Raw genomic sequence first — 27,840 nt, 5'->3', positions numbered from 1 at the left:
AGAGCTCTAAAGGTCCCTTCTAGTTCTATGATTCTATGGTTCTGTGATCTACTCAACTAGCATTAGTACGAGCCGCAGAAGCTTCAAAAGACATTTTAAAAAGCCATCAATTGAATGTCTTCATTATACTCTTTTTTTCAACAAGAGTCAGAAAAAATCAAAAAAATAGATGTTTTTGGGACAACCTGGAAAAACCCACTGGTTTTCCTATGAGCGATCCTTGAATGTTGTCTTACAATTACTGCAACCATTATTACTGATTTTGAAAAGTATCTACCACGATGGAGTGGATCTAAGTAGTGAGGGGGATGAACTGTTTTTGCTACTACGGTGCCACAAGGACTCCTCGTTCTTTTTGCTGATACAGACTAACATGGCTACGACTCTGAATTCTAACTCTTGTAAGTGTGTTGAATTGGCACATGCACTCACACCCTGACACACTCCTGGCACATGCACTCACACCCTGATGCACTCCTGGCACACACACTCACACCCAGACATGCTCCTGGCATACTCACTCACCCCCTATGCGCTCCTGGCTCATGAACTCACACCCTGATGCACTCCTGGCACACACACTCACACCCAGGCACACTCCTGGCACACATACACAACCAGACACACTCCTGGCACATACACTCACACCCTGATGTACTCCTGGCACACACACTCACACCCAGGCACACGCACTCACACCCAGGCACACTCCTGGCACACACACTCACATCCTGGCACACACAGTAGTTCACACACTCATCGGTCATACCAAGCCATGAGGGCACACACTCCCCCTCCCGCCGCCAGCCCAGCCAACCCCGCACGCCGTCCAACGCTGGCTCTCCTCCCGGTTGGTGGGGGTCGGCAGGGGGCGCTGCAGGCGCTCGGCTCCAGGCGCTCTCCCGCGGCCCCACTTCCGCCTAGCGCCCAGCCTGCCCGGAACTGACGTCAGTTGTGTTGCTGCGGCGCTTCCGGCGGTGGTCTTGGGGTGGGAGCCCGGCTGCGGAGCTCGGCGCTGGACATGGACATTCTCAAGGCGGAGATCAGCAGGAAGCGGCAGCTGCTGGAGGAGAAGGAGCTAGTGGGGGTGCGGGGCCGGCGGCGCGGTGGGGGCTGGATCGCGGCGGGGGCCCGGGATCGTTGACCGGTGGCGGGGAGGGGTCGGGCCGGGTCGCGGTGAGGCCCCGGATGGGGCGCCGGGAGTGTGCGATGGACCCTGGTTCTTGTGGGACGAGGGGGGGGGGTGAATTTAGTTCCTTTAGCCGTTGCCAGATCAGGGCGCGCAGCCAGTGACCCGCCCCCTCATCTCTTCCTCTAGCGATACTCCGACAACCCCTCCTGTGATAGAGGCACACACGAGATCCCTTGTTCTCATCATATTTATTCCCCCCCCCACACACACACACCTTGGACTGAAGGAAAATCTGAGCCCCCTTCAGTGAGGGGCACAAAACCTCTCCCCCCCCCCCCAAGCTGTCTGTATTATTCTGCACTGTTAGGAGCAGGGGGAGCAGTGAGGTGGCAACATTTGCAGTTGACCCAAAATGATTTCCCAGCACACTGTGTGAAGTGGTCCTGACAGCTGTTACCTGGGGGATTGGTAGGCTTGTAAAGTTTGGGGTTGCTTCCCATGAAATGGAGACAAAGGGAATTGCTCCAGGTTCTTTCCTCTTTGCCTCCTCAGGCTTCTGCAATTACATCACAGAGTTAAACCCATTTCCTTGTTCATCAGTATTTGGGTGACTAAAAAAACCCATAGAGTTTTGTTGCTAGTTGACATATCAAACCTGGAAAAGAAGCTAAAGTTGGCTGCTCAGTTTATCACAATGGTCCCTTCTGACCTGAAAGTCTATTGCAAATGGTCTCAGGGAGAAGTTGTTTTGGTGAATTCTGCATGAAACTATAAAATAAAGTCTCGGAGATGTGATCACGCAGTCCTGAGACTGGCAAAAATCCTCCTTAAAGTTAGTGTGGAGTCTGGCCAGAGTGAGGACAGCAAGATCAGGAACTTTTAATCAAACTTGTTCACACACACAGCCAGACAAACCCATGGTTACATCACCTCCACCCTGATCTGGGAATTTTGTTTAGCTGTTGCACACATCACAACACCCCAACTTTGCTGGCCATCTGATTTATTGAGTTCTTTAGATGATAAGCTTTTATGCTGAAAAATCCAGACTTTCATGTTATTGTTGTTAGAAGAGCTGAGATTATATAGTAGCTGAGGATACTTTATATTAAGCATTGACATGAGTACACCATAATATCAATTGCCATTATGGACAGGACATAGATTACTTCAGAGGATTTGTTGCCTTTTTGTAGGCAGAGAGAGAGAGAGACTTTTGTGCTGGGTTCTATGCACTGAGTGTTTAGAGGTCCTAGAAAGCACTTGTACAATCAGGGCTGCAAGCCGAGTTGTATTTGGACAGATCCACATGGTCCTGTCAAAAAACAGTTGTTTCTATGTGGATGCACTAAACCGTTTTTAGGAAGAAACACAACAGCTAGCTATTATAGACAAATGACATCCCTGAACAATGTCCCTGTTTAGCGTAGATACACTCACTGTCTCAAATGGTTTCAGAAACTTTTAAAAAGTTAGGCCTTCTCCTCAGTAGTGACGCAGCTACACTAGTTGAGACTGATTAAAATGGTTTCTTACACATTCAATTTTGTAGCATAGCTAGGGCCTCATCATGCACAGTAAAGTGTGTGTGTGTGTGGGGAAGTTGTATAAACCAGTTTCAAGTCCTGATAATATGAAAGCAATAACAGATAGAGCCGCTTTTTCAAACCATCTTGGAGTTTTGTAGTGATTGTAGTATGCAGTGTACTTACCAGCCAACCAGACTGTCTGATTCTTATTGATATTACTCTGATGTAGTGACTGGCGTGAAAGGAAAGTAAATTGGGGGTGCCTTTGAGAATATTTTCCTCTGCGTAAGGAAATCTAGTTGGATTTGAGACATTACTGAATGAAGATTTGAATCAAGTTGTATAAAACTGCAAAACATTGTTTTCCTCCTCTCTAGGGAGACAGAAAATATTTCAAGCGCAGTGAGCTAGCCAAGAAAGAAGAGGCAGCGTACTTTGAAAGATGTGGCTACAAGGTACTGTAATTAGTCCTTCAGTGGTTTGTGTGTCACTTTGTCTATATTTAATATCAACATTCTAAATATTGTTGATGATAATTGTTGTTCTTTGTTCAATTTGTCAATGTTATACATTAGCCTGTAAATGAGAAGCCACCTGGAGAGGTATGAGTTTCCTAAAACATTTTTAATGCAGGAAAAAAATGCATGATATATAGCTATTTAAGTTTGTGTTATGGTTTGGCTTTTTTTCTTGTGGAAAGCATGAAGCGGCTTGGGATCGAAGCTTGCCTTTTTCTTTTTAAATTGTTTTAGGCATGAGTGCTGAATCTGGTATAGCCACCTTCCCTTATTTAAAAAAAAAAAAAAGGCTAGCCTGTAAACTAGTTTAAGGTCTTCCTGTTGAAATAGCCCAGAGAGGTCATCAGAGACAACACTGAGTGGGTGCTTTGGAAAAACCCAGCCAACTTGTTTAATATGCGAATCGGTTATTGTTTTTCTTGGCCCAAAAAATCCAGTGCTTGAAAGAGTGCAACACAGCACTTACCTTCTTTCAGGCAAAAATAATAGAAAGCAATCTTAAACTCGGTGCATTTTGAAACAAATAAGTGATCTGGAAGGCTTTGTTTATTTCCTCTTGAACAGCACCAGTTAAGTAGTTTGCTGGAATTGACAGCATGGTGGTTTATTTTAGGGGTGTGTGTGTGTGTGTGTGTGTATGAATAGGTAGGGAGGTACTCCCTTCACTCTAAATTTGGATGCTTTAATAGACTCTTGTTTAATGTTTGCTAGTGAGAAATAAAAAGCCTTGTTTTTAGTAGAGCTTTACCCAGCTGGTCAGTCAGTCCAACACCCTGCTCAGATACTGTATAATAAATAAATATGGAGATACACCTATCTCGTAGAACTGGAAGGGACCCTGAAAGGTCATCAAGTCCATCCCCCTGCCTTCACTAGCAGGACCAAGTACTGATTTTTGCCCCAGATCCCTAAGTGGCCCCCTCAAGGACAGCACTCACAACCCTGGGTTTAGCAGGCCCATGCTCAAACCACTGAACTATCCCTCCTCCCATAATGTTTGGTCTTTAGACACATAAACATACAGTTTACTGATAAGAAAGAACCACTGTGATCACTATACATGCATCAGAAACTGTTCTGAGAATCTAGTTACTGTACAGTCATTTCAGCTTGGAAGAGAGTAATGCTTTGTACTAATTGTATGGAGAACCATAAGTAAAAACTGTACTAGGGCTAGTGGTTCTAGCATAATTTCAGTCACTTGGGTCCATATATGTGAAAGGGGGGATGCTTGTAGGTTTTTAGGTAACCTGTAAAGGTTTTATTAGTTACTTAAACTGCAGGTGTTTCCAGGACGCATGTGTCATTTGAAGCCAGTCCTGCATGTTTCAGATTTGTTATTTAAATGCAGGATGTGGCTGATAGGAGATACAAACAAAAGTTAAGTTACCCAGGACTGGAGCTGGAATATCTATTTTGCTACAAGAATCTTCTTGAATTAAAACATGACCTTTAGAGAGGTTTTAAATGAGCTTTCTACTTAACTTAGTGCTTTTCTAGAGCCTCCCAGATTTCTGCATTTGAATTATTTTAATTTATTACTAAGGGGTAGAAAGTAGACTGACTTTTTTTTGAAGCGGGTGCTTTGCTTATACTGCATTGGTAACATGTAAGCATTTGACTCACTTGTAAAGAGAAAGCACTAAAGCAAAAAAAAATTACAGCAAATTTATTGCTTGTAACTTTGAGTCCAGCTGACAGAATGGCTTAAATCTTCCCTCATATGCTGCTGTTTGTTATAAACAAAAAATAAATGATTGTAGCCTAGAGATTGTAGAAATTCTTCTGACATTGAGGTGTATTTCTCTTTAAGTGCTTCAACTAATTCCTTTCTTATCTTTACTTATGGAAGTTTCTATTCCCCTCCTTGCAGTGATGAGTTTTATTTTCAGTAAGTATACTGTCCGCCACCCGCCTTTTAGATGCTAGCCATTGGCTTGATCCTCCATTGTTTGCTGGCCCAAAACTCCCATTGATATCAGTGGGCGTTTTGGGTGAGTCAGTAATGCAAGATTGGGCCCCGTATTTGCTAGTGTAGCACTAAATACAGATTTGTGCCCTGGTCGTGTAGGTCCAAATAGGTAGACCCTTATGGTCATGCAGAGTCCTCCTAATTTCTCATTGCAGGATTGGGGTCTTGGCCAGCAACAATATAAAAGCTTCATTTCTCATCTGTCTAGGACACCCATCAAGTCATTGTTTTAGAGAAAACTAGAAACTGGAACTGGCTTAACATACAGTCAACATGCAGAGATGCCAATAAAATGTAATGTGCTGTAGAATAAAATGGAAAATAAAAGTACCCTTTTAAAACCTAAGAAAGCATCTAGAAAGTTTCTACACTGCTCACCCGCATCCTCTGATTTTTTCCTTTGTTCCAGAAAATTACCAACATCAATCTGCCCATCTGATTTTCATTTATTTTCAACAACTTGACATGTGAAACTTATAGCAGAGCTTTTAAAGGATGTTGCATTGACATGAGCACTGTCTGTCTTTAAGTATCTTTAATCATAAAAGTTTACAGCACTATGAAAACACCAAGTCATACAAGTAAGAAGTGGTTCCACTTAATTCAAGAACCTCCTTTTCTGATGGAGGGGAACTGCTGATATGATGCTACAGCTATGATGAAGGCATGGCGTGTTTTTATGTTTTTGCAATGAACTATGTTCATTTGACAAGTTCTTCTGAAAGAAGCATTTCCAAAAAACAAGAAGTCATTTTGCTGTTTGTATTCAAAATCCACTGTGTCTTTGCATTGCCTTAAAGAAGTCTCCTTCCCCATCCCTTAAAAGTGCACTTAGGGAAACGCTGATATTTAATATTTAACACTGAATAATAAGCTTAGGCATACTTCCATAGAAGTACGATTCTGTCTGTATCGTTTTACTAGTATTGTGGGTAGGCCTAGAGGCCTGATCGCGATCAGGACCCATTGTGCTATACAATTGCATAGTAAGAATCAGCCCCTGTTCTAGAGAGTTTACAGTCTATGTATACCTTTGAAATGATAGGTTTACTTCCCTGCGTTTGTTATAATAGATATTGTTGTTATGTAGGTACAGGAGGAGGAGGAGGAGGAAAAACCAGTGACTTCATCAAATCCAGGGTTGGAGCTAGAACTGGCAGAAGAGAAGTTACCCATGACTCTTTCCAGACAGGAGGTAAAATCAAATATCACAACTAACCTGAGATTACAGCAAATGGGTCTAAATTTCCCCATTAGGGTTACATTTCCTAATGATCTGTAGCCGTCTATTCCAGGTTGTATCGGTCTTGATACAGAATCATCGTTTTTAGTTTAAATAATTGGAATCTCAGTGCTTACTGCAATGGTTCTATTTAGTTCTCATACAAGGGCCTTCTTTTGTGATTATGGAAAACACTGATGAGAGAGAGCAGTAGCAGTTAAATGCACAGGGACATTGTTCGGTTGAGAGCCTCTTTTTTTCCCCCCCAAAATCACTGCATGAGTTCTTGCTTCTACTACCCTTCCAGATGACTTTTGAACTATCTGATGAATATGGGATTAGAGGATTGAAGGCGGCAGGTTGAATTTTGTGAAGTTCTGTTTTTCCAGCAGCTTGTGTGTCTGTGACTTGTTAGTCCAAATCCCAATCAAGACGCAAACTAGGTTTTAAAAAATCTTTATACATCCCCCTCAAAAGTTAAGCTAAAGTTACTGATATGCTCTTTCACCTTTTTAAGAGTGAAAGTCTTACAAGATCATTGTTAGTAAAACAAAACCCCTCCCCCAAAAAACAGTAGAGAGCTGGGAAATTCAGAATTAAGTTACATTTACAATAAACGGAAACATGTGGAAACATGGAACTTCACAGTTAAGATACCCAGAGCATCTTAGCTGTGCCCCCTTAGCATTGCCAGACACCTGTCTTCTCTTTCTGGAGTGAAGGATTGAAAATGTGCACCATAGGCTGTTGGTTTCATGTTTGGTTTCATACAATTAGTCTAGTATGGAACGTGATGTCCCATCACCATGCAGCATAGCTCCACTCATAAGAACTGTAACTTCATCTGAGAGGAGTTTGCATGTCAATGTGCTAGCACTGTGTCTACTGATGTTTGACTAGCTGGCTGCCACATGGAACCACAGGGCCCAATTTTGCAATGTGTACTGAAAGGTCAGTGCCTGTCCAAATACAGGAGTCTGTGCAAAGAACCGTGTTACAGAATGAACATCTCAAACTCTTCCAGCTGCTGTTTTTCCAGACAGTCTGTTGCTATCCTAAAGTGGTGGCAGTGCCAATAGCATGTCCTATCAATCAGTGAGAGTGCTGCTTTGCCTGTGTTAAATGTAAGCGACCAATGGGCCTGTTTGTTTGCACAAAAGGAAACCTAGACCAAGTTAGCAAATTTGCGGTAAAGGTGATGAGGGAAACTGTGGGATTTAGCAAGTAGTGCATGGAACTGGGATTGTAGTCTTGACACTACCTGTCACTTGGTATGTGACCTTGGGTAAATTAATTTCTCTGCCTCGGTATACCCTTCTTTAAAATGAGGATATGTAAGTACCACATCAGAATATTGAAACTTAGTATATTAATGTTTGTTAAGTGCTCTGAGATCCATGGATGAAAGGCTTCATGTAAGTCATCCCTGTAAACACATCATGACATCTTAACAGCCCAAGCACCAAATCTATTCACTCACACTCATGTTGATGAAAAAGGTTTTTCTTTCCCCAGTCAAATGGCTGAGTAGAATTTTGCAGAGTTTAAAGATACTGGATGGAATTTTCTCAACCACCAAAGTTATTTAGATGCACAGGTACCATGGAGAGCCATTGAGATTTGAGCTCTCAAGTCACTTGGATGCTTTTAAAAATCCCACTCTTCAATCAAAGGTTTATATTCTTGCATATTAGTTCAAAATAAGTCAGTAAGAAACTCCCGGAGTCTGCCTGAGATTCTAAACAAAATTTAGATCAGTAATATTTGAATTGAAATGACCTTTAACAGAAATGCTTTGGGAATTTTATATTTAAACCACAAAGTGGAACATTTTGCTGCTGCTGTTCAGAATGTAGCATTTCCCTTCCCTCCTGGCTTAGGTTGCTATTTTATGGTAAGTAAATGGAGTGATTTGGATATTTTTTTTTATTCTTATTATTTTTGTTTGCTCTCTCTCCAATTTTGCTTAAGGGAACACTTTGTTGACTCTTTGCAGGTGATTAGGAGATTGAGAGAGAGAGGTGAACCAATCAGATTGTTTGGAGAAACAGATTATGATGCATTTCAGCGTTTGAGGAAGATAGAAATTCTTGCACCTGAAGTTAACAAGGTAAGACCAGATAAGTAACAGTTGTATGTGTAACTAGTTTTCTCTGAGCGCTTACTGCACCTGAGGATTTTCATAAGGATGAAAAATCATAGAGCAATGAAAATTACCTTCAGTTCCCACCTATAAAGTCTCTGGGAGGATATTTTAAATATGATGTACTTTCTCTTGCCCTATTAAAATGCTCAAACTGGGCATGTTAATTTGAAGAAAGTTTTCAGGGCTTTGAGGTGGAAAAGAGATCTCTAGAAGGCAGTGACATCAAAAGCTGTGCTGTTGGTTCCTTTCCAACTTGGGGGTGGGGAGGGAACAGTATAGTCTTTTGTTCTGAAATTTTAACCTACTGTAATATAGGCATCTCTGTTTGGAGAAGAGTGTTTTGAATAGTTTGCCACTGAGCAGAGACAGATTATTAACAGGAGGAGTGCACTGTTTCTGGTATGCAGTTACATTTTTCCAAGTTCCTTACTTCTAGATTTAAAAAATTAAAACTTTTTTCCAATGTAAAGTACAGTTCAGCTCTGAAAAGTGACTTAAGATAGCATCTTAGTTAACAGATATGTTCCTTGTGTGTTAGGGTTGATCTACATGTACAGAGGCAAAGTACAGATAATGCACACCTAGCTAGCCCTAGTATAAATGTCCGTGTAGATGGTGAGGCATGTCTTAGGCAGGTAGAGCAGAGTAGAATGCCCTATATGCCCAAACCTCCAGGGTATATTCCCTGCTTGGGCTCTCTACACGCCCAAGCAGTGCCTCCCACCTCTCCACCTCTATTTTTAGTAGTGTAATGTTCCCTGCCACAGTCTTTCCCTACTGCAGTGAAAGGCTCCAGCAGTGGGGAAAGGCTCTGGGATGGGGGAGGCAGCAGGAAAATCCAGCAGCACCCAGCTGCCGGAGCTTTCCCTGTGCTCTCCCCCTGCCAGTGTCTTTCACTGCCGTGTCTAGCTACACACCACAGTGACAAATGTGGATGCAGCCTGCCTTTTACTCTGCCGTGTAGCTACATGTGTAGTGCCTGTACTCTGTATGTCTCTGTAAGGGTAGACATAGCCTTAATCGGACATGAGCTCTCAAAGGAGGAAGCCTGTCTACCTGGGAGTGTGTCAGAGTACACTGCAGAACTTTTAGTGCATCATAGCAAGATGCACACATTGAGTTAGTGTGTGGCAGGCTTGTGCACTGTAGATTCACATCCCAGCTTACAGCACACTGACTCACCATGTAGACAAGCCCTGAATATTTCCCGGCTTACCCTGTTGGTATCTGCAACACAACTAGAAAGAGTGAACTTCATTCTGTTCTCTCTCATTCATCATCAGCATTGTTTACTTAGGTACTGTTGACCTGAATTTTATCGGCTAGTTGACCCACTGACCACATCCAACCAGAAGATGTATAGGGTCTTGTCCAATTCAAACTACAGGGTTCGAGAACTCAGAGAGTTCTATATCGGGAGAGGACTCTCGGGGTGCTTGGCAAAAACACTTGCACTGAGGACAGTACCAAATTGATAAAAACTTTATTGAGATTAACAAAAGAATAATAAATGCTATGAAATTTATGACTGCAAAGCATTAAAAGAATTCCAAAACTCCTGGTGGTAACATTCCTGTTATAAGTACCTTGACTTAACTTACTCACACATTTCCTTGAGGACCCGGTAATAGGAGGTGAAGGACCAGCCTTACTCCTGGCATGCCCGATAACACGATGGTGCTGGCTTCCCGAGTAGTTATACTGTACTGCACAAGCTGAGCTGATAGCATGATAGAAGATAGTCTTTGTTCTCCTATATTCTATAGACTAAAGAAGGAGCTGAAGACTAAAAGAAGCACTCAAAGTGCTAAATGAGAGCTCTAAGAGAGCTCAAAGAAACGCTCCCTATGTTATCCTTATAAGATATTTTATAGGATCCTGACGCTATATACTTAAGGCCCAACCTACTATACCCAAATCTTATTTCCGTACCCTAAGAAATTTATGGGTACCCTTATCCTATGGGTTAGTGGATTATGACACTTACTCTCTATATATTAATAAGGATGATCTCACTCCCAAAACTGCCAACCTAGGCTCTCTTGGCGACTTCCGAGTTGTGGTGTACCCTGCGGTTACCAACCAGTTGTAGATGCTGGATAAACCTGTTCAGTGTTGTGTATATTCCTCCCTTTAGTTCCCAAAGTTCGGGGACCATTCCTATCTGTGCCAAAGGTTACCTTATGCCTACTTACTCTTAATTTATTATACTTTTAGCTATTTAGCTGATCTTACTGGATACATGGCGGTAGGCTTCTTGCATATCAGCAAAACTTATTCTATGTATAATTATTAGGAAACAAATCATATGCCTCAACATATCCTAAATTCATAAGAATTAATACTGATGAAATATAAGAAAAATGGATTAATTCAGAAAGAGAAACATATTATTTGATATGGCTGGCTGGATTAGAAGGATATAATAGCTAGCAAAGTAATCCAATGGGCTACAGTACTTAGGTGTCACTGGTTTGAAAACCCTCTCAAGCCTGTCTAAGGTCTCCATCAGGCTGCTAAACAGGGGCCCGCCACAGTCAATCTGGAACCCAGTGGTTTTGTGCAGTACCTGTGCCTTTCTTTTCCTCTTTGAAGACTTGAATAAACAAGACAAAGGTTTGAAAGAAGTCTTGCCATTAATGGAAGCAGGACTGGGCTGTAAGGCAGTAAATAAAATTGATTCAGGAATTTTTTAACATGTTTCAAGCCTGCGTAGTCGTTTAGCCCCATTTCAGTAGGGTTAAAAGTAGGGTTGACGATTAATCGCGGTTAACTCACCCGATTAACTCAAAATGAATCAGGATTATTCGCACTGTTAAACATTGGAATACCAATTGAAATTTATTAAATATTTTTGGATGTTTTTCTACATTTTCAAATATATTGATTTTAATTACAACATAGAATACCAAGTGTACAGTGTTCAGTTTATATATTTTGATTGCAAATATTTGCACTGTAAAAATGATGAACAAAAGAAATAGTATTTTTCAGTTCACCTCATGCAAATTCTGTGGTGCAAACTCTATCATGAAAGTGCAACTTACAAATGTAGTTTTTTTTTACATAACTGCACTCATAAGTAAAACAATGTAAAACTTTAGAAACTACAAGTCCACTCAGTCCTACTTCTTGTTCAGCCAATTGCTAAGACAAACAAGTTTATTTACACTTATGGGAGATAATGCTGCCCACTTCTTAATTGCAATGTCACCTGAAAGTGAGAACATGTTCGCATGGCACTGCTGTAGCTAATGTCGCAAGATATTTACATGCCAGATGCGCTAAAGATTCATATGCCTTTTCATGCTTCAGCCATCGTTCCAGAGGACATGCTACCATGCTGATGACGCTCGTTAAAAAAAGAATGCATTAATTAAATTTGTGACTGATCTCCTTGGGGGAGAATTGTATTTTCCCTGCTCTGTTTTACCCGCATTCTGCCATGTTTCGTGTTATAGCAGTCTCGGATGATGACCCAGCACATGTTGTTTGTTTTAAGAACACTTCCACTGCAAATTTGACAAAATGCAAAGAAGATACCAATATGAAATTTCTCAAGATAGCTACAGCACTCGACCCAAGATTTAAGAATCTGAAGTGCCTTCCAAAATCTGAGAGGGATGAGGTGTGGAGCATGTTTTCAGGAGTCTTAAAAGTGCAACAAAGATGCAGAAACTACAGAACCTAAACCACCAAAAAAGAAAATCAACCTTCTGTTGGTGGCATCTGACTCAGATAATGAAAATGAACCATGCATTGGTCTGGGCTGCTTTGGATAGTTATCGAGCAGAACCCATCATAAGCATGGACGCATGTCCTCTGGAATGGTGGCTGAAGCATCTAGGGACATATGAATCTTTAGTGCATCTGGCATGTAAATATCTTGCAATGCCGGCAACAATAGTGCCAGCGAACGCCTGTGCTCACTTTCAGGTGACATTGTAAACAAGAAGCCGTTAGCATTATCTCCCGTAAGTGTAAACAAACTTGTTTGTCTGAGCGATTGGCTGAACAAGAAGTAGGACTGATTGGATTTGTAGGCTCTAAAGTAACAGCTGGCATGTCTGTGGGGATCTGGTGTCATCAGCCATTTGGCCATGAAGGGAACCCTCTGCAGCTCTGCTGTCACGACCCTGTTTGCTCACTCACCAACCAGGAGTGCGGGAGCCATCCCCAGGCAGAAGCTGTTCAGCAGCAGCGTGACTTCTCCTGCAGCTGGGGGCTCATCATTCTCCTTACAGTGCTGGCCAGGGATCTCTGCTCCACTGGCCCAGGACAACCTCTGCTTCCCTTGCACCCTGGTGTCTTGGACTGCTCGGCCGCACAGGGAGCCCCCTGCAGCCCTGCTCTCAGCACTGCCCTAACCTCAATCCCAGTCCTACCCCCACAACCGTAAAAGTAGAAATAGTTAATAATAGAAAAAAGATGTTGAAATAAAAAAGATAAAAATAACCAAAAAAAAAAAATAATTGAATTCTGCCAAGCCTATATTTGTCTCCGCAGGATTAGGCCCTTAATGAACAAATGTGGTAAGCTTCCTTTGATTATCAAAAATAAAATAAGGTAGGGATTAGCTAGTACAGGGGTCGGCAGCCTTTCAGAAGTGCTGTGCCGAGTCTTCATTTATTCACTCTAATTTAAGGTTTCGCGTGCCAGTAATACATTTTAACCTTTTTAGAAGGTCTCTTTCTAGAAGTCTATAATATATAACTAAACTATTGTTGTATGGAAAGTTAATAGGGTTTCAAAATGTTTAAGAAGCTTCATTTAAAATTAAATTAAAATGCAGAGCCCCCCGGACCGATGGCCAGGACCCGGGCAGTGTGAGTGCCACTGAAAATCAGCTCGCATGCCGCCTCTGGCACCTGTGCCATAGGTTTCCTACCCCTGTAGTAACAATTTCTTCTCCCTTTCCTAGGGCTTGAGAAATGACCTGAAGGCAGCTTTGGATAAGATTGACCAGCAGTATCTGAATGAAATTGTAGGTGGTCAGGAACCAGGAGAAGAAGACACTCAGAATGATCTGAAAGTCCATGAAGAAAATACTACTATTGAAGAATTGGAGGTATGCAATGAGGGGTTTTTAACTCTGTTTTTCTATACAGTTCTGTGTCATAGAGAAATTTAGGGGCTGGTTTTAGGAGCTTCCCTAGAGCACCAACATCAAAGGGTACTTTTGTGATAGATGGTCTCTTCCACCAAGAGTCACATTAATACTCAGGTTACGCCTTGTCCCAAAGGGCCAGTCACTTACCCCAGTCAGGTGCACTTGGATCTCACAAAAAAGACAATGCTTGTAGCCAATCCTATAATAAACTATCTAAAGGTTTATTAAATAGGAAAAAGAAATGAGAGTTATCTACAAGATTAAAGCAGATAAACATATATACAGAAATGAGTTACAGGCTTAAATTTCAAACGATAATAGAAGCTTCTGTAATAAGCAAGCTGGGGATCCCTTGCTTATGCTTAGAAAACCTTGCCTTTGAGTCCAAACAGCATAGAGATACCGTTCCTTCTTGTTAGGGATTAGTTAGCTAGTTCCAGTTAGTTTCCTCACTGGAAACTCAGCTGACAGGAGGAATTCACTTGGTTGGCTCATCTTCACAGGCCGGGAAGGGCAAAACAACAAACATTTTTTGTCCTCTTGAATGTTCCACGATAGTCTGGTGTCGATGGACCTTCCTGCTTTTATTGGAGACTAGCACTTCACGCAGGTGAATGACTCTCTTCTGTCCCTTACACAGTCACAGGTTTATAATACAAATGCTCAAATATTACCTTACAATATGGGATATAGATGTTATAATTGAGATTAGTGCAGGCAGCAACTCACAAACATGAGTCATTAGCTACCCAATGACTGGAAGTTAGCTAATGTAACGCCAATATTTAAAAAGGGCTCTAGGGGTGATCCCGGCAATTACAGACCGATAAGTCTAACGTCGGTACCGGGCAAATTAGTTGAAACAATAGTAAAGAATAAAATTGTCAGACACACAGAAAAACATAAACTCTTGAGCAATAGTCAACATGGCTTCTGTAAAGGGAAATCGTGTCTTACTAATCTATTAGAGTTCTTTGAAGGGGTCAACAAACGTGGACAAGGGGGATCCGGTGGACATAGTGTACTTAGATTTCCAGAAAGCCTTTGACAAGGTCCCTCACCAAAGGCTCTTACGTGAATTAAGCTGTCATGGGATAAAAGGAAAGGTCCTTTCATGGATTGAGAACTGGTTAAAGGACAGGGAACAAAGGGTAGGAATTAATGGTAAATTCTCAGAATGGAGAGGGGTAACTAGTGGTGTTCCCCAAGGGTCAGTCCTAGGACCAATCCTATTCAATTTATTCATAAATGATCTGGAGAAAGGGGTAAACAGTGAGGTGGCAAAGTTTGCAGATGATACTAAACTACTCAAGATAGTTAAGACCAAAGCAGATTGTGAAGAACTTCAAAAAGATCTCACAAAACTAAGTGATTGGGCAACAAAATGGCAAATGAAATTTAATGTGGATAAATGTAAAGTAATGCACATTGGAAAAAATAACCCCAACTATACATACAACATGATGGGGGCTAATTTAGCTACAACGAGTCAGGAAAAAGATCTTGGAGTTATTGTGGATAGTTCTCTGAAGATGTCCACGCAGTGTGCAGAGGCGGTCAAAAAAGCAAACAGGATGTTAGGAATCATTAAAAAGGGGATAGAGAATAAGACTGAGAATATATTATTGCCCTTATATAAATCCATGGTACGCCCACATCTCGAATACTGTGTACAGATGTGGTCTCCTCACCTCAAAAAAGATATTCTAGCACTAGAAAAGGTTCAGAAAAGAGCAACTAAAATGATTAGGGGTTTAGAGAGGGTCCCATATGAGGAAAGATTAAAGAGGCTAGGACTCTTCAGTTTGGAAAAGAGAAGACTAAGGGGGGACATGATAGAGGTATATAAAATCATGAGTGATGTTGAGAAAGTGGATAAGGAAAAGTTATTTACTTATTCCCATAATACGAGAACTAGGGGTAACCAAATGAAATTAATAGGCAGCAGGTTTAAAACAAATAAAAGGAAGTTCTTCTTCACGCAGCGCACAGTCAACTTGTGGAACTCCTTACCTGAGGAGGTTGTGAAGGCTAGGACTATAACAATGTTTAAAAGGGGACTGGATAAATTCATGGTGGCTAAGTCCATAAATGGCTATTAGCCAGGATGGGTAAGAATGGTGTCCCTAGCCTCTGTTCGTCAGAGGATGGAGATGGATGGCAGGAGAGAGATCACTTGATCATTGCCTGTTAGGTTCACTCCCTCAGGGGCACCTGGCATTGGCCACTGTCGGTAGACAGATACTGGGCTAGATGGACCTTTGGTCTGACCCGGTACGGCCTTTCTTATGTTCTTAACATTCAATAAAGTCTGTACACATACTTATAATCCTAATACCTATTTTAACAAATCTAGCACAGGGGTGAGCCAGACCAGCTATGTATTTGTCTTTCAGTTGAGTGTAGCCATAGCCTAAGGGCTAGTCTATAGTACGGGGAGGGGGGATCGAGCTAAGTTATGCAACTTCAGCTACGTGAATAACGTAACTGAAGTCAACGTACTTAGATCTACTCATCGCAGTGTCTTCACTGCAATGTGTCAATGGGAGACGCTCTCCCATCAATTCCCCTTGCATTTTTCATTGAGGTGGAGTACCAGAGTTGATGCTAGAGCGATCGGCAGTCGATTTGTCACGTCTATACTAGACAGCATAAATCGACCCTTGATGGATCGATTGCTGCCCGTCGATCCAGCCGGTAGTGTAGGCAAGCCCTAAAACTTATACCCGTAGTTGTCAAACTCTTTGCAGAAGTTAATCCTTTTAACATCCCTTAAAAGGGATGTTAAAGGGCAACACCCTGATTTATAACTTGGAGCTCATTCATCGATTACGAAGCCAGAAGGGGCCGTTGTGATCATCTAGTCTGACCTCCTGTATAACACAGGTCAGAGAACTTCCCCAAAATAATTCTAAGAGCAAATCTTTAGAAAAGCATCTGATCTTGATTTAAAAATGGTCAGTGATGGGGAGAATCCACCACAACCCATAATAAGTTGTTCCAGTGGTTAGTTACTCTCACTGTTAAAAATGTACGCCTTATTTCCAGTCTGAATTGGCAAAAAAACCAGGAGTACTTGTGGCACCTTAAAGACTAACAAATTTATTTAAGCATGAGCTTTCGTGAGCTACAGCTCACTTCTTCGGATGCATAGAATGGAACACACAGACGGGATATTTATACATACAGAGAACATGAAAGGGTGGAAGTATGCATACCAACAGGCAGAGTCTAATCAATTGAGATGAGCTATCTGTGTGTTCCATTCTATGCATCCGAAGAAGTGAGCTGTAGCTCACGAAAGCTCATGCTTAAATAAATTTGTTAGTCTCTAAGGTGCCACAAGTACTCCTGTTTTTTTTGCGGATACGGACTAACACGGCTGCTACTCTGAAACCAGTCTGAATTGGGTTAACTTCAATTTACAGCCATTAGATCATGTCACACCTTTCTCTGCTAGATTGAAGAGTCCATTATTAAATATTTTTTTCCCATGTAGATACTTATAGACTGTGAGCAAGTCATCCCTTAACTTGTTAAGTGAAATAGATTGAGCTTCTTGAGGCATGTTTTCCAAACGTTATGTTAATTTAATTTTGGAAGGCGTACAGTTTCTGGCCGATTCACTCATGTAACTAGTTTTTTTTCTCTTTCCTATAGGAGTTCTAATAATCACTAATTATGATGGAGAGGGGGCTAATGTTTTAAAACCTTATTTTCCATTGTTTAACTTTGTCAAATATGATCCTTTGGGTCTGTATTTGTACCAGCTCGGTCTGGGCTAAGAAGTGAATATTTTTGGAAAGCTTTTATATTTGTTTGGCCATTTTAGTGGTATCTGAACACACATCCACAATTTTATGCCTTTAAACTGAGTTGAGGTTGAACAATAAAATGCTGTTTAAAGGGACATGACAGGTTAGGTTCCAAATTTGGGTTTTGTTTTAAAAACAAAACCACAATTTTAGGAAATTGATGAAAATTAAATTAATGAAATAAAAAATGTATATACCTGGGAAAGGGTCTTTTTAAGAATTTCCATGATAGTGTTAACCACTGTGACATTTCAGCCGGGTAGTAGTGTCTGAGAGCCTGAAAGGGAAGTTGACTATTAAAATAAAAAACAAAATGAAAAACTGACCCTGTTAAGAGAAATGTAAAAAAGTAAACAGAAGTTGCATAGTATAAACAGCGGAATAAATTCAAGGTGATTGTAGAGTTTTTGGGAACATTGAGTATCCACAATTTTCATTGAAATCCATTTGAGTGATGGGTGCTGAGCACCTTTGCAAATCAGGCCAATTATTAATAGTCAAGGGATGGATTCTTTTAGATTCAAAATCATTATTTAGGTTTCTGAAATGTAAAACTGGTTCTTCATCACTCAATGTCATTCATAGTTTTATGGATGTTGATGACATGTGCTGGGTTATTGTCACTCTGTTCCCAAAATGTTTTAGACTGATGTATTTCAAAACACTGGTGATTTATCTGACAACTTTCCTTTTTTGACAAATATGTATCACAGAAGGATGAGGAATTGCTTTGGCTTTTCCCCCCCCTCTTTCAGGCTTTGGGAGAATCCTTAGGACAAGGTGATGATCACAAAGACATGGACATCATAACCAAATTCTTGAAGGTAAAGAACTTTAACTTGGTTAAGTAGTTATATTTGAGCAGTAGCAAAGAGTCAGGTGTGGCTGAATATACTCAGGATAGAAATGCCGGTTGTGGTTATTCTGCATGTCAGTTTTTATTTCCACACTTAGGGTGAGATTCTCAAAAGTGCTCAGTGCCCAGGAGTTCGTATTATTTCCAGCAGGAGCTGGTGGGTGCTTAGCACTTCTGAAGAATAGGTCTTTATTTTCCAGTCTTCCTTAACATGGTTTTTGGTTATGCCTTGTCCTGTGACAATGAATTCAGTAGCAATTGTTCTTAAATTCAGAAAGATTAAGCAGGATTATGGTCACTATGTACAAATATGGTGCATACAAAAATTACCGTTTTTTAAAAAGGAAAGCAGTGCGTATTGAGAAAATGAAATTCCATCTGCTTTCACCAGGTTTAATAAGGGAATTAAAGAGAATTCCACTGGCCTCCGCATATGGCTTTGCTAAGGAAACTCATGTTTAGGCAACTAGTGTAAAGTAAACTGCCTTCCTGGCAAGAAACCCACATGGCGTTTCAGTCATATATCTTGGTCGTCAGGTAACTAATTAGATTATCAAAAGTCTCTTGACCATTGAGCTGTAATTAGTCATGTGAGTTGCTATATTGAGTGGTTTTTGACGGTAACCAGGCATAAGAATGTTAAGATAACACTGGCTCAGGATTGTTCTCTCTCTGACAGTTCAGGTATTATGGTGAGGACAAGTTGGACGTGTTGGCTGAGCTTTTGAGGCCCTACATTTAATTCAGTGGTGTTTCTATGTTCGTCTGGAATGCGTTGATGCTGCATGCAGGTGTAGGGGGAACTGAGGGCACACAGAACTCCTGCCATTGGGGGGAAAGGGTGGAACAGGGCGGGAGGCACACATAACTCATAGTGGTAGGGAGAGGGAAGGGTGGCACACAGCTTCTGGCATGGGAAGAGATTTCAGGGAGTCCCAGAAATAGAGACAGATGAGGGGGTGGCACCCTGGGTGAGAACAGACAGATGCAGGGAGCCCCTGGTGTGTCAATGAGTTTGACCTGCACAAACTATGAAGCGTGGTGCCCCTAGTCATGTATTCAACTTCACATATAATGTGTTTAACTTTCTGTGGGCCTTGGTCTGAAGGGAGTGTTGGGCACATGCCCATTCCAAGTGAGCCTGAGGCTGTTGGCATCTTCCACCTACATCTCTGCTTTCAATTTATAGCCCATCTTGCCTCCATCACTGGTGTCCACCTCAGCATCTCCCTAGTTTCCTTCTGCCTCTCCTCTTCGTACCTTGGTACCTGCTACCTCTTATGGCATGTCTGGTTCCTTGCCTCTTTTCGTTCAAGTCCCTCCTGAAACCCTGCTTTTTTCAGTTCTGACATTTACGCTCCACTTTTATGCAGACATTTTACTGGTGTAGCCACTAGGTGGCACCGTGGCATAAATTTTACTCCTTCATTTTACAGTTTCTTCTGGGTGTCTGGGCAAAGGAGTTGAACGCCAGAGAGGATTACGTGAAACGCGGTGTGCAGGGGAAACTAAACAGCGCTACACAAAAGCAGACAGAATCCTATCTGAGACCTCTCTTCAGAAAACTGCGGAAAAGGGTGAGGGATCTTCAAAATGACAGAGCCCAGCAGGACTTCTCTTAACCTCTGCTTCCTAACTGCGTAGTGCTCCTGATTGATAGTAAGATTGACCCCACTTCCCCATCTGTACAATGGAGACAGAGATGCTAAGTGACTTGCTCAAGGTCATTCAGTGACACAGCTGGGAACAGAACCCCAGTCTCTGACTCCCACTCCTGTTTAACCACTGAGTCCTAGTGCCTGCCTAAAATAAATGCCCATTGTCTTCCCAAATGTCATAATGTGTATCTATGATCCAATGGGTTCCTTATGTGGTCGAGAACCCAGGTTTTATTCACAAGTCACATAACCTCTGTGTGCCTCAGTTACCTCATTTGTACTAGTGGTTTTCAAACATTTTAGGCTGCATACCCCTTTCCAAATAATCTACTCTACCACATACCACATATCTGAGACAGGGTCACAATATACCTATGATTAGATTGCCAAGTGTTACTAAATAAAGTGCGTTGTCTGCCAATACAGGATTTTTCTTGCATGCCCCCTGACGAGAGCTCACATACCCCAGTTTGAAAACCTCTGATTTATTCATAGATTCATAGATTCTAGGGCTGGAAGGGACCTCGAGAGGTCATTGAGTCCAGTCCCCTGCCCTCATGGCAGAACCAAATACTGTCTAGACCATCCCTGATAGACATTTATCTAACCTACTCTTAAATATCTCCAGAGATGGAGATTCCACAACCTCCCTAGGCAGTTTATTCCAGTGTTTAACCACCCTGACAGTTAGGAACTTTTTCCTAATGTCCAACCTAAACCTCCCTTGCTGCAGTTTAAGCCCATTGCTTCTTTTTCTATCCTTAGAGGCTAAGATGAACAAGTTTTCTCCCTCCTCCTCGACACCCTTTTAGATACCTGAAAACTGCTATCATGTCCCCTCTCAGTCTTCTCTTTTCCAAACTAAACAAACCCAGTTCTTTCAGCCTTCCTTCATAGGTCATGTTCTCTAGACCTTTAATCATTCTTGTTGCTCTTCTCTGGACCCTCTCCAATTTCTCCACATCTTTCTTGAAATGCGGTGCCCAGAACTGGACACAGTACTCCAGTTGAGGCCTAACCAGCGCAGAGTAGAACGGAAGAATGACTTCTCGTGTCTTGCTCACAACACACCTGTTAATGCATCCCAGAATCATGTTTGCTTTTTTTGCAACAGCATCACACTGTTGACTCATATTTAGCTTGTGGAGATATTTATCCTCTTTAAAGTGCTTGAGATTTGTGGCCGCAAAGCTCTGTGTAAGTTCAAAATACGATCGCTTTCAAAAGCTATGTATTGCTCAGAAGTAAAACTAATGTTTTTTCCTCTTTCAGACTCTCCCTGCAGACATCAAAGAATCAATAACAGATATTATTAAATTCATGTTGCAAAGGGAATACGTGAAGGTATGCTTGCTTATAAGAGTCTAAAGTGTTCAAACCATGTAGTATTAGTTAGATGATCTACTGTGAATGTTTCACATTTAGCTTCTCAAAGACATGTCGTTAGAGAAAACACATGTTCAAACAAAACTGACATCAGCCTCTGCTGGTTAGGCACCAGGTAAAGGGATGTGGGGAATTCACTCATTGTATAGTTCCTGGAACTGAATGGCAAGTTTCCAGGTTCTGGTATGGAATTTAATTCTCAGGAAAAGAGAGCAGCTTGGAAAGAATCTTGGATACATCTCCTGCTTTATGGCCAAACCTTGCTTGATTTACAGTCCGAGAGACTGTGTTGAAGTCAGTGCAGTTGCAAGTCCAGGCAGAATCTTGCTGTAAATGATTATATTAACTTGCAGAGGAAACTTGAATGGGAATTTCAACATTATCTCTCAATTAATACCACATTATGTGTCTGAGTGCTGTATGTAAAATATTGAACACACGTAAGACCTTGTCCCTCCCTACATCCTGTATTGGACATACCCACATCAGTAGTCCTGTACAAGCTTAAAGAGGGGGTGATATTGAGGGTAAATTATTGAAAAGTTTTGTGGACAAAGTGTGCTTAAAGGAGGAGTTTGGCAAACAAGAACAATCAAAGTGTTTGAGTGTTCTGTAGCCACCTCCAGAAATGAAACTGGAATGCCAATGGTATTTCTATACTACCTTGTGTGGGTGGCAGGGGAAATGGAGCCCTGTAATTCCCCTCACTTTCCCAGCATTATGATAAGACGGATTCTGCCTAATAAACAAGCCTGATTTTGTCTCTCTGACTTTCTTAAAATTTGCTGGCCTAGGGCAAGTTTAATTCAAGTCACTTTAAGGCTGAAGTGTATTTTTCAGTTATGCTTTGTGTCTTCTAAAAGATCCCCTTCCAACTCATTGCTAAGGAAAGCAATAGGCCTGTGGTATATTATGTTGGTGAATCAACTGTGCCTGTCTGTTTCACAGGTGCATGATTTTATACTCACTAAGTCCACTGAACTGGGCACTTTAAATACACACTTGGAAGCTTTTGTGAGGCTTGGAACTTTAAAAAACACATTGTCTCCTTCTTGATTTTCACACTGTCCCCCATCTCAGTTGTCCTTTGTCACGTTCTGCTGTCTTGGATACTCTTTGGTTTGTACAGAATGGTGTACGCTATGCATGCTATGTATTTAATTACATCCAACTATGTTAAAAGAATGTTAAGGTAGCAAAATCAAGCACTTGAAAATGGGGAAATGCCAGAATTAAGGCAAACGATTAACCTCTGCATCACATACCACTCTGTGTCAAAGCAGGAACAGATTCCAGTTCTCCAGGGTGGAGTTCAACTTCCTTAACCAGGAGGCCATTCTTTCTCTTCCTACAATCTCCTGCCTCATTCATTGCAAATCTTCCAACTTCCTCCTACAAACAGCATCCTTCACGACACGGCCCTGACTCATGCTAGCCTGTGCACTAAATGAGGCAGGAGTCCTGCTGAAAATATAGTATGTGATCATGTAATGCTGGCATTTCCCAACTTTTGATTGTTACAGTTTCAAAATTAAGCATTCTTTGAACATTTTGTGTACAATTTCCTAATTTAAAAAAAGCCCCCCCCCCCAATTTAATTGTGTGAAATCATACTGACCCTCCAGCATGAGCTGGATATAGATCTTTTGATCTACAGCGCAGGCCTCCGTTGCTTGACCTAACTGAGTAACTGGTAGCAATAGTAGGCTGCTATCCTCTGGACCAGTCACTAGAGCAGGGGCTAAGACTCAAACTTTGCCAGGTGGTTTCACAGCTAGTTGCTGGCGGCAGAGGAATGTAGATTTCCAGGTTCTGCAGGCTAGTGGTGTATTGACTCTAGACCCTGTGCTTTTAGCCTGTCTGTCTCGCTCTGCTTTTCTAAGTATTTATAAACTTTTTTTCTTCAGGCTAATGACGCCTACCTTCAGATGGCCATTGGAAATGCTCCTTGGCCTATTGGCGTCACTATGGTTGGCATCCATGCCCGAACTGGCCGGGAAAAGATTTTCTCTAAGCATGTGGCCCATGTTTTGAATGACGAGACTCAGAGGAAATATATTCAGGTAAGGGCTTAAGGAGTGTTAGACTGGATTCCAGAGGCTTCACGTTAAACATTAGGAAGACCTTTGAATAGTGCAAATTTTATAAGCACAAATGATATGGCAAAAATAAAAGGTGGTAGGTACGGGCTGTTGCCTTTTGGCTCTGACCAAATGCACGATCAGTTTAATAACCAGGGCATCCTGGTCCCGTTGGGGCTCTCCTGCTGTGGCATAGGAATGGAGTCTAATAAGTCTTTTTCCATCACCCATCATGATTCTACATTACGGCTGAAATAACTACAAACACATGCCTCAGTCTCCTGGGCTCCATCATTTTCTAACCTGTAGCATTAACATCACATATTGTGTGGAGTTTATGATGCTGTTGTTGAATTGACTAAACAGTGAAACACGTTTCCAACTTGGTCTTGTATTTCTGCAGCCAGACAAACATGGTGGTTCTCTTAGTGTAACTCTCCTTAAAGGGACATCAACTGGAAATGGGTACAACATTCCAGGTTCATATAGAGCCCCCTGAGAAATTATGTCCTGAACTTAAAGACTGATTCCTTGAAGAACTGTTGTGTGAGCTTTTCTCACTCCTGTTGATGTCTGGCAGGGTCTCTCAGCAGGTGGTTTCTGAGAGAATTACCCCTCTACTTGTCCCATATATATACATGTTCAGCTGCTGTGGCAGCTGCCCTGAAGTAAAGCTCTCCCACCTTCTCTATGGGACCTGCAGAAATAGTTCCATGGGGCAAGGAACTTCCCTACTAGACAGCGACCTCTAACCTCTGGGCTCTTTTGAGTAGTCCTTCCTGACGCAATACCAAGACTCCCCTGGCTTCCAGCTCCTACTACGAGCCATGATGCCGTCTCTGCTGTCACATTACCCTGGGGGGAAAAGAAGAGTGTCTTTTATCTTGCTGATCATCTGAGGAAATGTCTTCCGCACGCTCCCCCTGTTTCGGATGTTCACAGAAGCCAGCGGTGGCCCTGTAACTAGGGGATGTCACTTAATGGAAAAGGAAGAGTCACTCAGATGGCATTTGGGGGCCCTGATTGGAGGGTGTGTTTGAAGCTCTGTAAAGGGGGTTTTCTGAAATACCTCAAGTTAAGCGTCAGTGTCTTCATGCCATTCTCTCTGAAAATACCGTACTTGGAGGGCTTTAGGCACTCAAGTCAGAGGAGGGTCTCAGCCCTGGGGGATAAAAACTGATCTCTAATGGTGGCTTTAATATAAATTTCCTCTGTAGCCTTGGGAAGTCCCTCCATTTATGTTCCTCCTTCTCTAACATGGGGATAATCCTTACCCCAGAGGGCTATGTGATATCCTCTTGGAGTAGCCTTCTCAAGTTGCAGTGTATTTGAGTGCCCTGCAGAAGTTTCTCTTTCCATTATCTCTAATACAGGGTAAATTTATCTGCCCAGGGGATCCTTGTGTACATCTACCAACTATGCAGATTTCTGTACAAATCCATCCCAATCCTCCTACACTGTGGGAAGAATTTTCAGGTCTATGCTGCTCCACCACGTGGCTAACTGTACAGCCATATGCAGGGTCATCTTTAAGCATGCGGGCGCTTTGTCTTAGCTGCAAACACACAGGATATTCTTTAGTAGATACTGTGTGAATGTGGGTTATGCAATATCTTTGCTGCTCAGCCCAAGAATATCAGGTGCACTTTGATTTGTTTGCTAGAAGTCCAGGGTTACAGCATCCAAACCAAAGGGTGATCATTTAGGGCTTCTGATTTTTGGTTTTAACTGATAGACGCCAGTAAAACACCCCTGCTTTAAAATAAAATAAGTGGTGTTTATCCAATAAGCAGTGGGAAAACACCAGAAATGGTTACTTGTCTCTAAGCCCTGGTCTACGTGGAGCAGTAACGTGGCCTCCGGGGGCATGGCCTTTAAAGCGCTTTAACGTATTGCGCGTTAATTGGACCACGCAGACCCTGCTGGTGCGCAGTAAAGGTTCCCTAGTGCTGTTCGAAGCTGTACTACTTTAAAGTGCAGTGGTTCTCAACCAGCAGTCCAGGGTCCCTTGGAGGTCCATAGTCAGGTTTCAGGGGGCCACCAAACAGGACTAGTGTTAGACTCACTGGGACCCAGGGTCGAAAGCTGAAGCCCCCCCGCCTGGGGCTGAAGCCCAGGGCCCTGAGCACCGCCACCCTGAAGCCTGAGCAATGTAGCTTGTGGCATGGGGCCCCAGGCAATTGCCCTGCTTGCTACCCCCTAATGCCCGCCCTGGCTTTTATATGCAGAAAATCAGTTACTGTGGCACCGGCGGGCTATGGAATTTGTAGAGCATGTTGGCGGGGGGGGCTCAGAAAGGAGATAAGTTGAGAACCCCTGCACTAGGGAACATTACAAAGAGTTTCCTCATTATGGTATTTACTACTGGAATGAGTAATGTAGGTAATATACATTACAGTATCTAAAAAGAGAGCCCAGAAACATTTTTGGACATCTACATTAAACTCAAAAATTGCTAAAAAAAAAACACCCCAAACCATGAAATTTCACTCCCCAATGAAATTAATGAACCCTGAAAATCAGAAACCCTTGTGATAATGGACAGCGCCAGGCCATTTTCAGAAATCTCACTTACCACAGAAGGCCAAAGCTCCTGCAGTGCCAGGGCTAGACCTTCTGCCAAGTCATGTCTCCTGTCAGCTAGAGGTCACGTTCCAATCTAAAGTAGCAGGGGTTGCAGAATTCGTGGCAGGCATGTGTCACACCTGCCAGCTAGTGGTACCTTGCCATTGCTAGACTGCAGCCTAGCATGCCACAACCGACGCTGGGGTCACGTTACTCTTCACTCCGTGTGCTGTTCACGTGCGATTTTTTTAGGAGACTGTCCGATAGCTTAGGCAGTAGTGGTGTACCCAGGATATTAGAGAGACAAGGTGGGTGAGGCAATATCTTTGATTGGACCAACTTCTGTTGGTGTGAGAGAGACAAGCTTTCGAGCTTACACAGAGCTCTTCTCCAGTCCTTTAATTTTAAACTTGAGTTTAGTATAAGAAGCAAAAAGTCTTAACTGGTGAAAGTAATCATCACAGTTAACCTGACAGTGCCAGTTTCCTCTCCTGGAGGAGGTAACCACTTTCCTAAGGTCTGAAGAGCCAGTGACAGTTAGCGATACGTGGTGTCCCATGAATCTGTTTGAACGATGGACTAAATTAATAAATTATGCCCCACTAGTCCCTCTGCTGGTTGGAGTATTCAGCAAATCCTTTCCCTGCAATTACCCTGTCCAAGAGACGTGTCTCTCCTGGAAGATGCCGAACACTTTGAAAAACCTGGTTACACTGGTGCAGGTCGCTTCTGTGCCCTAAACTCAGAATTGACCAGGAAATGGTTAAGTTGGTTTGATTGCTGCTGGTTTATTACAGACCTCTCCTTGTTTTCTTGACTTTCTAGGGGTTGAAGAGGCTCATGACCATTTGCCAGAAACACTTCCCAACAGACCCATCCAAATGTGTGGAGTACAACGCCTTGTGAGTCCCTCGGCTGCCCACGGCGTAAATCATTTTCTGCTCTCCAAGACCCAGAGAAAGAGGGGAGAACAGCCCAGACTTTGCTTGAAATCGACCAGAAACTTGGGTTGGGCCTGGAGCAATAGCAGAAAGCCAAGGGCTTTGTCTAGAGCTTGATTTCTACAAGCCACATCTATTTACATTTCTTTTAAGCACTGTGTACAGTACACTCAACAGATCCTGAACCCATTTGTTTGGGGTTTTTTTCGGGGGAAGGAGTGGGGCGGGGTGGTCTTTATTTTAATTATTCTGGAAATCACAGGGGCCGAACATTATTTCTTTTCCCACAGCTCGGAAGCTTAGGTCACAGTCATCTGTTGCTTTTATTGGACTCTTTCCAATTGAGGTTGGCACGGGGCAGATGATTAGAAGGAAACAGTTGAAACCGAATTCTAATTATTTCTGTAAATATGAACATTTCAGTGTCTAATCTTTCATGTGGTATTTATCAGAAAAAAGGCATATATTTCTCAGCTGAAAAGTACAGCCAAACTGGTAAAAGTTTTTGATCTTGAATGGATTTGTATGGTTTGTTTTTTTGTTTTTTTTTTATCGTGGAGCTTTTAATATGAACCTTGTGAGCTTGGAGTGAGGAATCTTTGGGCTCTTTAGGTTTTCAAATTCTGTTTTACACATCTGGAGAAGATTGCAGCCTGCTGGACATTGCATTAGAATAATGAGTGGTGGAAACAAGACCTCCCATGGCCAGGTACAGTATTTCAGGCAGGCACCGACCTTTGCTATCATGCACCCTGAGTAGGGAGGAGTGGGAATGATGCTCCTTCATTTACCTGTACTGCAGAGACAGTGGAATATTGAATGCTTGTTGAAGTCGTAACAATAGTGATTCCTGCGTGCTCAGCAGCTGGGCTGTCCTTCCAGTGTGCCTTAGCCCTGTCCTGGAGAGAC

General features: G+C 42.3%; 1 protein-coding gene across 2 annotated transcripts; it reads left to right on the top strand.

Moving 5' to 3' along the window:
* Positions 1 to 923: 923 nt before the first annotated feature.
* PRPF18 (pre-mRNA processing factor 18) lies at positions 924 to 27,447 on the top strand. 2 transcript variants are annotated; one of them, XM_039519508.1, is made up of 10 exons: positions 924 to 1,087; positions 3,039 to 3,116; positions 6,242 to 6,346; positions 8,370 to 8,483; positions 13,441 to 13,587; positions 18,158 to 18,268; positions 19,737 to 19,877; positions 21,231 to 21,302; positions 23,252 to 23,407; positions 26,816 to 27,447. In XM_039519508.1, exons 1-10 carry the CDS (start codon positions 1,022 to 1,024, stop codon positions 26,894 to 26,896), a joined length of 1,071 nt encoding a protein of 356 aa, XP_039375442.1. In that variant the 5' UTR covers positions 924 to 1,021; the 3' UTR covers positions 26,897 to 27,447. The 2 variants fall into 2 exon arrangements, with proteins under 2 accessions (XP_039375442.1, XP_039375443.1); XM_039519509.1 differs by having other exon boundaries at positions 925 to 1,087; positions 18,200 to 18,268.
* The last annotated feature ends 393 nt before the right edge of the window (positions 27,448 to 27,840 follow it).

This window comes from Mauremys reevesii, linkage group 1 (genome assembly GCF_016161935.1).
Source record: "Mauremys reevesii isolate NIE-2019 linkage group 1, ASM1616193v1, whole genome shotgun sequence".
In the NCBI taxonomy this organism is placed as follows: domain Eukaryota; kingdom Metazoa; phylum Chordata; order Testudines; family Geoemydidae; genus Mauremys; species Mauremys reevesii.
The sequence above is the reverse complement of the archived record's forward strand: the minus strand, read 5'-3'. Positions and strand labels throughout refer to the sequence as shown.

Coding starts and splice junctions, on each gene's coding strand:
- PRPF18 (XM_039519508.1), top strand. CDS start 1,022: ATGGACATTCTCAAGGCGGAGATCAGCAGGAAGCGGCAGCTGCTGGAG. Junction 3,117..6,241: donor TTGAAAGATGTGGCTACAAG/GTACTGTAATTA, acceptor GTTGTTATGTAG/GTACAGGAGGAGGAGGAGGA. Junction 23,408..26,815: donor CTCAGAGGAAATATATTCAG/GTAAGGGCTTAA, acceptor TTGACTTTCTAG/GGGTTGAAGAGGCTCATGAC.